Here is a 12,405-nt window from a genome sequence, read left to right on the forward strand (position 1 = left end):
TTCTGGCAGCAGAATTTAATTTAATGTTGGGGGAAACAGATTTAATACTTAACAACTCTAACGAGAGAAAAAAGTAGTTAGCCTTATCAGAAGTAAAAGTATGCAACTGCAGTGAAGTGCTGTGAATGCCAGGCTTGGGAGGTGGGAGTAAATTTGCCTACCTATTGAGTAGCGCATCACAGAGAGCTGTTCATTCCCGTCTGTGTGGATAGAAACTAGATCTCTCGTTTCTGCATCCAGAACAAACCACCTGTTAAGAAGTAAAAACCAAAATTTTCTTCAGATATTAGCATTTATAGAAAAAAAAAGTTGTTTTCTTTTTTTTTTTTTTGAGACAGAGTCTTGCTTTGTCATAAGGCTGTTGTGCATGGAGTGATCCTAGCTCACAACGGCCTTGAACTTCCGGGCTCACACCATCCTCCCACACCTCAGCCTCCTGAGTTGCTGGGACTACAGGTGCATGCCACCATAACTGGCTAATTTTTAATTTCTTTTTTGTTTAGAGATGGGGTCTTACTGTGTTATCCAGGCTGGCCTTAAACTCCCACCTCAGCCTCCCAAACTAATGAGATTACAGGTATGTGCCACTGTGCCCAGACAGATCTATTTTTTTAATTTTAAGAATTTTTAATAATGGTCCTTAAGTATGACATGTTTTCTTCTTCTGATGAAGGATAAATTCATTTAGCAAAATGCTGCTAGATAAAACATACATAAATATATATGGGCCTAGACATATTCTCATTTCTATTTGGGTATTCATTGACTGCCATTCCTGTCTCTTTGCTAGGCACTGTTTAAATATAAAACAGAAATACAGGATCAGTGTTCTTGAAGAAGACACTAAGTTGGGAGAAAGGAAATGAGTCAATTGAAACAAAGAATGAAGAAATGCCAACCTCAGTGATGGTGACTCAATATAATAGAGGAACTCATAGGAGGAAAATGAATGATAGCAAACAGAAAAACATCCTTAGGGAAGATGTAAGATGTGGGTTGAGCTGAACACTGAGGGAATGTCAGACATTTTAGGCAGGAGGAACAGGAGCTGTATAGCTAGGGAGGTGGGAAAAACCATGGACAATATGAAGGTGGGAGGGAACAGTAGCAAGTCATTCATTTGGTGTGATTCAAAAGAACCAGTAGGGAGCACTCTCCTCCCTGAGACCTCCAACACTTGCACAGGGAAGCTCTAAATTCTTTGAAAGAGATATTTTTTCATTCACATTTATAGGAAAAGTCAAAATGCAAATGCCTCTTGAGAGGTAAAACAATGACTTAAATCCAATGACATTATAAATCTCTATTATTAGACCTTTTTCCTAAAAGTATTTGAAGGAAAGGATGGGTACTTCAGAAGAGTATGGTGAAACCAGGAATATAAAGCAAAGATGGGAACCGTGGGCAGGCAAACTTAAGGCTGCATAAGGGAGAGGATGGCAGCATGCACAGCTGGTTGGAAGAATTCAGAGTTGAGCACTGCCCAGATTAGAGTAGGCACTAAATATCTTCAGAATGAGTAAGTGAACAAATAAATTAAAAGTAAGTCTTGAACATGTTAAAAGCCAAATTTTAGCAAGAGGTATTTAATAGTAGTGCAGTGTGCAGGAAGAAAATGGATGGGATGGAACGAACAGGACAAGACTAGAAAAACAATCACTACTTATTGGCCTTTAAACTCAAGTATTCACATATAAATTCTATTTCTCTTACCTGAGTAGATGACAGAATTTACAAATTAGGTTAGCTGCCTAAAAGTTTCAACCCATAGCTTACAAGTTACCAAAAATTCATTCATGAACTGAACAGGGCAAAAAAAGCAGCAAGTTTTTTTTTTCTTTCTGAGATGGAGGCTTGCTTTCGTCCCCAGCCTGCAGTGCAGTGGCACGATCTTGACTCACTGCAACCTCTGCCTCCTGGGTTCAAGCGATTCTCATGCCTCACTGTCCCGAATAGCTGGGATTACAGGTGGGCGCCACCACACCCAGCTAATTTTTGTATTTTTAGTAGAGACGGAGTTTTACCATGTTGGCCAGGCTGGTCTCAAACTCCTGACCTCAGGTGATGTGCCCACCTCAGCCTCCCAAAGTGCTGGGATTATAGGCGTGAGCTACTGTGCCCGGCAAGTTTTTATTTTTAATCTTTATTTTTTACCTGCTCCTACCTTCTGAGTCTTTTCATTTTTATTCAGATGGAAAAAATTCCACCACTAATATAAGCCAATAAAAATAATCATGATGACAGCTTTTTTTTTTTTTTTTTTTGAGATGGAGTCTCACTCTGTCACCCAGACTGGAGTGGAGTGGCGCCATCTTGGCTCACTGCAACCTCCGCCTCCGCCTCCGGGTTCAAGTGATTCTCGTGTCTTAGCTTCCCAAGTAGCTGGGACTACAGGCATGCCCCACTATGCACCGATAATTTTTTGAATTTTTAGTAGAGACAGGGTTTCGCCATATTGACCAGGCTCGTCTCAAACTCCTGATCTCGAACTCCTGACCTCAGGTGATCCACTTGCCTTGGCTTCCCAATGTGGTGGGATTACAGGCATGAGCCACTGCACCTGGCTGATAAGTCGCTTTTCATTTTGAAGCATTGTAACTAATATCTGGGAAAGGGACCATTTCCCTCTTAAATTAAAAGAAATATTCAGGAGAGAGAAAAGGGCTTGAAGGATTTTTTTTTTTTAAGCTTAGTGATATTGTTTAACATGGCTTAGTGTATTCAAGGTAGAATTGAAGACTAAAAGATCCCAATTTTTTACCTTGTCAACAAAGAGCCAAACTCTGTAAAATATTTGAAGAGATTTATTCTGAGCCAAATATGAGTGACCACGGCCCATGGTGAGAGGGCCCTCACAGAACATGTGCCCAAGGTGGTTGAGGCACAGCCTAGTTTTATACATTTTAAGGTGACATGAGACATCAATAAAATACATGTTAAGATATACACTGGTTTGGCCAGGCGTGGTAGCTCACGTCTGTAATCCCAGCACTTTGGGAAGCCGAGGCAGGCGGATCACTAGGTCGGGAGTTCAAGACCAGCCTGGTCAACATGGTGAAATCCCGTCTCTACTAAAAATACAAAAATTAGCTGGGCATGGTGGCAGGTGTCTGTAATCCCAGCTACTCGGGAGGCTGAGGCAGGAGAATCGCTTGAACCCGGGAGGCTGAGGCTGCAGCGAGCAGAGATTGCACCACTGTGCTCTATCCTGGGCGACAGAGCGAGACTCTGTTTAATAATAACAATAATAAAAAAAAAAAGCAGCAGCAGCCAGGTGCAGTGGCTCACGCCTGTAATCCCAGCACTTAGGAAGGCTGAGGCAGGTGGATCATGAGGTCAGGAGATCAAGACCATCCTGGCTAACCCGCTGAAACCCCGTCTCTACTAAGAATACAAAAAAATAGCTGGGTATGGTGGCGGGTGCCTGTAGTCGCAGCTACTCGGGAGGCTGAGGCAGGAGAATGGTGTGAACCCAGGTGGTAGAGCTTGCCGTGAGCCGAGATGGCACCACTGCATTCCAGCCTGGGAAAACAAAAACAAAAGACGATATACATTGGTTCAGTCGGGGAAGGCAAAACAACTCGAAGGTAGGTGGGGGCTTCCAGGTTACAGGTAGATTTAAATACTTTCTGACTGGCAGGCCAGGAGCAGTGGCTCATGCCTGTAATCTCAGCACCTTGGGAGGCCAAGGTGGGTGGATCATGAGGTCAGGAGATGGAGCCCATCCTGGCTAATAAGGTGAAACTCCGTCTCTAGTAAAAAAAATACAAAAAATTAGCCGGGTGTGGTGGTGCCTGTAGTCCCAGCTACTCGGGAGGCTGAGGCAGAAGAATCGTTTGAACCCGGGAGGTGGAGGTTGCAGTGAGCCGAGATTGTGCCACTGCACTCCAGCCTGGGCGACAGAGCAAGACTCTGTCTTAAAAAAAAAAAAAAAAAAAAAAAATTCTTGGCAATTGGTTATTATCAGTAGAAAGGAATTGTCTGGGTTATGATGTGGGGTTGTGGAGACCAAAGTTTTATCATGCAGATAAAGTCTTCAGGTAGCAGATTTCAGAGGGAATAGAATAGAATAGAAACAGAGAAATGTTTCTTATCAGACTTAAAAGTCTGTATTAATATTAAATGTTGGTTGGCTTTTCCTGAATTCTAAGAGGTTATAACAAAGCATGACCTTCCCTTCCCATTATGGCCTGAACCAGTTTTTCAGATTAATTTTGGAATTCCCTGGCAGAGATGAGGGGTCCAGTCAGATGGTAGGGAGGCCTTAGAATTTTATTTTTGATTTATAACTTATCAGTGAAATCTCTAAACATATTCATAAATTTTAGTAATTTGTGAGCTATGAGCTGAAACTTCCAGGCAGCTAACCTAATTTTGTCATCTACTCAGGTAAGATAAATATCTTTCATATGTGAATACTTGAGTTTAAAGGCCAATAAGCAGGAAAACTGGCACTTTGAAGCCATATGCTTCATGTTTCCAATTATTTTCATTTCAAAAAGTGCACAGGAAGGCCGGGCATGGTGCCTCATGTCTGTAATCCTAGCACTTTGGGAGGCTGAGGCAGGAGGATCGCTTGAACATAGGAATTCAAAACCAGACTGGGCAACGTAGTGAGACCTCATCTCTATTTTATTTTAAAATAACATTAAAAGTAAAATATAAAATAAAAAACAAAAACCACAGAAGAAATACACTTTATTACAACTTGACAGTACCCACAGGTTATGTTTCTTCTGAGAATGTAATTCATTAACCAATTTTTATGACTATTCCTATGAAATTCCTCTGGGCCTAGAAATGCCAAAGCTGATGCCAAGTGCCTTTTTAGAGTAAGGGAACAAAATAATTTCCTAGTTCAGACTGAACTGACACACCAAAATGACAAGATACAGAGCTGCTCTGTATCAAGTGAGTTTTTAATGAGTTTATGGAAACTTTATGACACTCTCATGCATTTAAAAATTATTACTTTTATCTATTTATTTTTTTTGAGACAGGGTCTCACTCTGTTGCCCAGGCTGGAGTGCAGTTTACTGCAGCCTCAACCTCCCAGGCTCTCAGGTGATCCTCCCACCTTAGCCTCCTGAGTAGCTGGGACCAAAAGCATGTGCTACCATACCATACCATGCTATCATTTTTTGTAGAGGAGGGGTTTTGCCATGTTGCTGGTCTCGAACTCCGAGGCTCAAGAATCCTCTCACCTTGGCCTCCCAAAGTGTTGGGATTACAGGTGTGAGCACCACACCAGCTCAATTTTTATTTTGGAGAAGCACCAACTGATACTGTTTTAAGATTGTTTCAAAGTCAGTTTAATCTTCCTAGGAAAACTATGTAATTTTATCTCTTTGGACACTCCCTGAGAATGTAATGAAACCCTGTAGTGTCTGTTTTGGTAAAAATGTGTAGAAACCTAAAAACTCTTAGTCATTTACTAGTTAGAGATAGTGACTATCAAAAAAGAAACCAGAAAACCCCTACCAAACAGTGCCTAAGTTTTCTATTTCTTTAATTATTAATACATTATCAGACACTAATTCTTCTACTTTTGGTAAATCATTTTTAGTAGTAATTCAATGTTTGTTATTAAAGGTATACAATTTCCATACATAATTTTGGAGTTCCCACCCCTTTTCATTGCAAGCACTATGTTTTACCTTCAGAAAAGACTTTTTGGCTCAGAGGCTCCATCTCTAACAACAAATCCTCTAGCCAAGGGGATTTTCTACAAATTAAAAAACATTTTTTAAAAAAAATTTCACTCCTGGCTTCAAGAGATCTTCCTGCCTGGGCCTTGGGCCTGAGCCACCATGATGGCCAAATAAACAAATATTTAAGTTTTTACTATTTCATTGTATTCTTATTCTAGAGTATATACATTAGAACCAAGTTTCTGGCTGGGTGTGATGGCTCATGCCTGTAATTCCAGCACTTTGGGAGGCTGAGACAAGCAGATCACTTGAGGTCAGGAGTTCAAGACCAGCTTGGCCAAATGGTGAAACCCTGTCTCTACTAGAAATACAAAAATTAGCCAGGCACGGTGGTCCACACCTGTAGTCCCAGCTACCTGGCATGCTGAGGCACAAGAATCGCCTGAACCCAGGAGGCAGAGGCTGCAGTGAGCTGAGATTGTGCCACTGCACTCCATCTTGGGCAACAGAGCAAGACTCTGCAAAAGGGAAAAGGGAAAGGGAAGTGGAAGATCTATTAGGCCTTACAGAATCCCACAATGATTGTAACTATGGTACTGGCATTAAGCACAGATTTTTTTATATATATATAAATGGAACAGAATTCAAAGTCCAGAGAAAATCTCATACATCTTTGGTCAATTTATTTTCAAAAATGGTGCCAATACTATTCAATGGAGAAAGAAAAGTCTTTTCAACAAATGGTGCTGTAACTGAATATCCACATACAAACGAATGAAGTTGGACACCTACTGGGCCATACTATATATGAAGATTAACTCAAGACGAATTGGAGACCTAAAGGTAAGAGCTACAACTATAAAACTCTTAGAAGATAACATAGAAATAAATATTTATGCCCAAGAAACAAGAGAAAGAACAGATAAACTAAACTACATCAAAACTTAAAACTCTGGTGCTACTAACAACAGCAAGAAAGTGAAAAGACCACCCTCAGCATGAGAAAAAATATTTCAAAAAGATCTACAAGGAACTGTATCCAGAATGTATAAAAAACTCTTACAAGAATAGACAACCCAATTCAAAGATGGGCACAGGATTTCAACATACATTTCTCTCAAGAGAATATACAAGCGGCCAATAAGTACTTGAAGAAATGCTCAACATCATTAGCCATCAAAGAATCATAATGAAAAACCGCTTCACACCCACTAGGATGGCTATAATCAAAACACAGATAATAATATGTATTGGCAAAGATGTGGAGAAACTGAAACCCCTCATACATTGCTGGTGGAATCATAAGCCAATAATGGCTGCTGTGAAAAAGTTTGGTAGTTCCTAAAAAAACAAAACAAAATTTTTTGTTGCTGTTGTTTTGTTTTTGAAAAAGGATCTCACTCTGTCATCTAGGCTGGAGTGCAGTGGTGCCATCATAGCTCCCTATGATAGCCTCAACCTCCCAGATTCAAATTATCCTCCCACCTCAGGCTTTTGAGTAGCTGGGACCACAGGCATGCACCACCATGCCTGGCTAATTTTTTTTTTATTTTTTTTTGTAGAGGCAAGGTCTTGCTATATTGCCCAGGCTGGTCTCAAACTCCTGGGCTCAAGTGATCCTCCTGCTTCAGCCTCCCAAAGTGTGGGGATTACAGGTGTGAGCCACTGTGCCTGGCCTTAAAATGTTAAACATGGAGTTATCACATAACCCAACAATTCTACTTCTTTATATCCCAGAGAGCTGAAAACATATATCCACTCTAAAGCTCGTGTATGAATGTATGTAGCAGCATTATTCATAGCAGCCAAAAAGTGGAAATAACCCCTATGTCCATCAATTGATGAAGGTGGTATATCCATACAATGGAATGTTATTTGGCCATAATACACGCTATGTATGAAGTACTCAACGCGGATAAACCTTGAAAACATTAAGTGAAAGAAGCTAATCACAAAACACGTTATATGATTCATTCCATTTATAGAAAATGCCCAGAACAGACAACCTACAAAAACAGAAAGTGGGTCAGTTGCCTAGAGCAAGGGGGAGGTGGGTGGGGTAATGGGGAATGACTATTAATGGGTACAGGATTTCTTTCTGGGTTAAAAATTGTTCTGAAATTAGACTGAGGACAGCTGCACAACCCTGTGAACTTACTGAATTATATATCTTAAATCAGTGAATTTTATAGTATATGAATTATTTTTTCTTTCTTTTTTGGGAGGGTATGTGAATTATATCTCAACAAAGCTGTTAAAAAGAATCCTTTCTATGTGAGCATTAACTTCTGCTTTCTGTTTTGAGACAGTGCCCAGGCTGGAGTGCAATGGTGTGATCTTAGTTCACTGCAACCTCTGCCTCCTGGGATCAAGCAATCCTCCTGCCTCAGCCTCCCGAGTAGCAGGGACTACAGATGCACACACCACCACGCCTGGTTAATTAAAAAAATTTTTTTGTAGAGACAGGGTTTTGCCATATTGCCCAGGCTGGTTTCAAACTCCTAGGCTCAAGCAATCCACCTGCCTTGGCCTCCTCCCAAAGTGCTGGGTTTACAGGCATAAGCCGCCGTGCCCAGGAGCATTAATGTGTTAAGGAAGTAGTATGTCCACTAAGGTTACAGGTTTAATTTTTTTCTCTTAAAATTACATTAATAATATATTATTTTAAAATGATAATTGTACTTATTTGACGCTTTATTCACGCTGTGCTTACTCTTTGGTTACATGAAGTAGAAGATATCCAGATCTGGACATGAAGACATCATTACATTTTTTTTACTAGTCACTTTTTTTTGATCATGCACAACTTGGACATGTGTTGCATTCTACTAGAAAAATGTCCTTGGCTGGGTATGGTGGCTCATGCCTGTAATCCCACTACTTTGGGAGGCCCAGGCAAGGTGATCACTTGAGGCCAGGGGTTCGAGACCAGCCTGGCCAACATGGCGAAACCCTGTCTCTACTAAAAATATAAAAATTAGCTGGGTATGGTGGTGGGCACCTGTAATCCCAGCTACTTAGGAGGCTGAGGCTAGAGAATCACTTGAGCCTGGGAGGCAGAGGTTACAGTGAGCCGAGATCACACCATTGCACTCCAGGCTGGGAGAAAGAGGGAAACTGTCTTTAAATAAATAAATAAAAATAAAAATAAATACATAAAATAAAATAAAAATTTCCTAAGCCTAGGTGTGAGTTTTTTCAGGCTTAGGGTCAGTGATAATAATAGAATGGCTACATTAAGATTTTTCCACTTCAGACAATACAGTCAGGTATTCACAGATCCAAGGCAAAAATAAAAACAAACGAGAAAGTTTCCCAAGGACCAACAGAACCTAACCAGATGTGAAACCAAAGACAGGAGTTACATACAGAATGAACACTGACAACTACATCTCCCCTAGATTCTAATCAATCTCCAAATGGACTGCCAGCACTTTCAATTTAGTTATCGCATCACTCTCAGTTATAAAGTGTTTTCTACTTACAACTCCAAGAGAAACCAATTGGCTTAACTTTAGTTTAAGTCACTAAAACTGAGTGACTTTCCATTTTAAGCTTGTCAATGATGACTTCACAGCTATGTAAATGTTCGAAAGTAATTCCAGTGAGTTTTTCAGAACAATTTTCCCTTACAAATTGGGGCTGTGTATGTACATTTGTAAACACAGTGTTTTCTTCAACCAAGCAGTTTATCTTCATGATTCAAACCCCGCTAGCCTTACAATCGCCCATTTAGTGTTTGACTCCCTTGTATACACAGTATGCTTTAAAAATGTCAATCAGTGATTTAATTGTCAAAGATAAACCTTCCTAACAATATTTCTAAGAAATGCTATAAATATCTCAAAGAGTATTGTTGGATTAGAGGAAAGGACAGGCTTTGGAACCATGCAGCACCTGAGCTCAATCACAAGTAACAGCACTCTATGGGTCTTGGTTTCCTGTCTGTGCAATCATGATATTAATAAACACTTTGTTACATTCTTGTGAAGATTAGGAGTAACAGATAAAAAGAATTTAGTGGCTGGGCACCGTGGCTCATGCCTGTAATCCTAGCACTTTGGGAGGCCGAGGCGGGTGGATCACGAGGTCAGATTGAGACCATCCTGGCTAATACAGTGAAACTTTAGTAGAGAGTAACACGTCTCTACTAAAAATACAAAAAAAAAAAAAAAAATTAGCCGGGTGTGGTGGTGGGCGCCTGTAGTCCCAGCTACTTTGGAGGCTGAGGCAGGAGAATGGTGTGAACCTGGGAGGCGGAGCTTGCAATGAGCCGAGATTGCGTCACTGCACTCCAGCTTGGGTGACAGAGTGAGACTCCATCTCAAAAAAAAAAAAAAAAAGATTTTAGCACAAGGTCATCAGACACTGAATAAATGATATCTCTTACTTTTATTATTTCAAGGACTTTAGCATGTGTGATAAAATAAAGATTTGAAGTGAATTTCTTTGTGGTTTTCTGAAAACTAGATCAGCACTACACCTCAGATGGTTTACTACGTGCTTAACAACAATGTTTTTTGGTTGAAGAAAATAATTTCCTCCAAATCCTACAGTGACCTGTCATGTGTCTTTCTCAAAGACAATGGACCAAATTCGGTCCAAATGGACAACTGTCCAAGTCTAAGTGCGTTTAAACCTCATAATGATCTATTACTAATGTGTTTTGGGGAAGATCTGAGCTAGCCTTCTACATTTGCAAAGTATCACCAATTGCTCTCTCCAGCAGCCTAGTTCTAAATTTCAATGATTTCACTCAATAGCATCTCTAGTTGCACATTCATAATTCAATTATCTTTAAAGACCTGTTTTTCCATTATACTGAAAGATTCTGCAGCACTATATGTAAGAAGAAATTGGAATGTTTTCACATTTCAGGTTTTAATTTGTATCTAACAGCCAGAAGGAAAAATTGCTACCAAAAAAAATCCCCTCTAAATGACTAAATTTAGTTTTAGAATTAAATGAATTAGTTGGTTTAAAGTATTTAAGTCTTATATATAAACAAAAATATTTACATAAGTATGTTCACAATAGTCTCACCCCATTAAATATCAGCATTCCACATTTTTTAATGAGTTTAATTTTGGGAAAATTGACTTCATGTTTTTCTTTGCCTCCTTAAAAATGTGAGGAGGACTACTTACTAGCAGAGGCAATAAAGATGAGTCAATTAAAGATACATAAATCATCAACATGTTAACCTTAGAAAGGTACTACGCAAGGTCTGCAAGACAGGTCTTAAATTATTTTAGAAAATGTATCTTTATTATATATCTGCATAGCATTTAAAATAAGACAGGATGGCAAAAGGTATAGCACAAACAACTTGCTCAATTGTGTTACATCAGCTTCAAATCCTTCCCCTGCATAAAAGAAAATGAGGAGAGAAATTTTGTGATTCTTCTAATTTCACAAAGCAAAGTCAAATCTGCTAACTCCTTTTCAATGAAGCCCATAATGACCCCTCTATCATTTTGCAACTGCACTCCTTCTTAATCTCCCAACATTTTCCCTATCCTCACATGGTTCTTAACATTTTCTAATATAATTCGTTATGATGTTTATTATTTTTATGTTTTATATTTTGTAGAGATGGGGTCTCATTCAGGCTGGTCTGAAACTCCTGGCCTCAAGCAATCTTCCTGCCTCAGCCTCCCAAAGCACTGGAATTACTGGCGTGGGCTACTACAACTGGCCTTCGTTTTTTTTATTTTTATTTTTTTGAGATGGAGCCTTGCTCTGTTGCCCAGGCTGGAGTGCAGTGGCGCAATCTCGGCTCACTGCAACCTCTGTCTCCCAGGTTCAACTGATTCTCCTGCCTTAGCCTCCCAAGTAGCTGGGATTACAGGTGTGCGCCACCACACCCGGCTAATTTTTGTATTTTTAGTAGAGATGGGGTTTTGCCACATTGGCCAGGCTGGTTTCGAACTCCTGACCTCAGGTGATCTGCCTACCTTGGCCTCCCAAAGTGCTGGGATTACAAGTATGAGCCACCGTGTCTGGCTGCATCAGGCCTTATTTTTTATTTTCTGTCCCATACACACTAAAATGTGGGCTTCACAGGGCAGGAATTTTTGTTTTGTTTTCTGTTGTATTCTGAATACATACAATAGCATGTAGCAATAGGCAGGTGCCCAATAAATAACTGAATTGTATGAATATACATAACAGATAAGAACAAGTATATTAGTGTGCCACTTAAGAGATTAATTCTCCAGATCAGATCGAGGACATTCCTGATTAAGCATTTAAACATCCCACCACTTCAGGTTACTCAGCTCACTTAAAGACCCTACCTGCCTGAGTGCGTTCCTATGGCCACCACTGTGCCACTTGGATGAAAATCTGCACAGTGTCCTGGTTCCTAGAAAAGAGACAGACAGCTGTTGGGGAGTACATGAGAAAGTCTCCCTAGATCTATGGGGATAGTGGCAAAAACATCTGAAAATAACCTGTTTCATATAAACATAAAATTTCCATCAACTTTGTAGCTAATGAGAAATAACACGCGGCTATCAGAGGAAAAAGAATTTCAGAGCATGAAGGGGATATGCTGGCAGAGTGGCGAGGGAAAGGGACAACCAGCTTGTGGCTAGGGAGTGGAACAATAATAAGGATAACAACAACAAACACTGGTACAGTTCTTTAGCATCCACAAAGAACCTGTATCCACCTTTTGGGCTAGAGAAGGTGGATGTCTGGGTTGGGTAGAGAGAAAATACAGTAAGAGACCACTCAGAAAGAAGACAGT

The 12,405-nt window shown here is 40.1% G+C and overlaps 1 protein-coding gene across 12 annotated transcripts in view; it reads right to left on the bottom strand.

The window, feature by feature from the left end:
* The window catches only part of EML4 (EMAP like 4), a 161,342-nt gene that overhangs the window by 12,334 nt on the left and 136,603 nt on the right, over window positions 1–12,405 (bottom strand). For 7 of the 12 annotated variants that reach the window (XR_012422447.1, XR_012422446.1, XR_012422445.1 and 4 more), the window contains 2 exons: window positions 11,951–12,018; window positions 162–250 (listed from right to left, as the gene is read on the bottom strand). Coding sequence is in view for 4 of the 12 variants with exons in the window: in XM_005576019.4 (XP_005576076.3) it covers window positions 162–250; window positions 11,951–12,018 (157 nt within the window). In the remaining 8 variants the exon portion in view is untranslated. The remainder of the gene's footprint in view (window positions 1–161; window positions 251–11,950; window positions 12,019–12,405) is intronic. The other 5 variants (XR_012422452.1, XR_012422450.1, XR_012422451.1 and 2 more) reach the window with 1 other exon arrangement.

Source organism: Macaca fascicularis, chromosome 13, assembly GCF_037993035.2.
Source record: "Macaca fascicularis isolate 582-1 chromosome 13, T2T-MFA8v1.1".
In the NCBI taxonomy this organism is placed as follows: domain Eukaryota; kingdom Metazoa; phylum Chordata; class Mammalia; order Primates; family Cercopithecidae; genus Macaca; species Macaca fascicularis.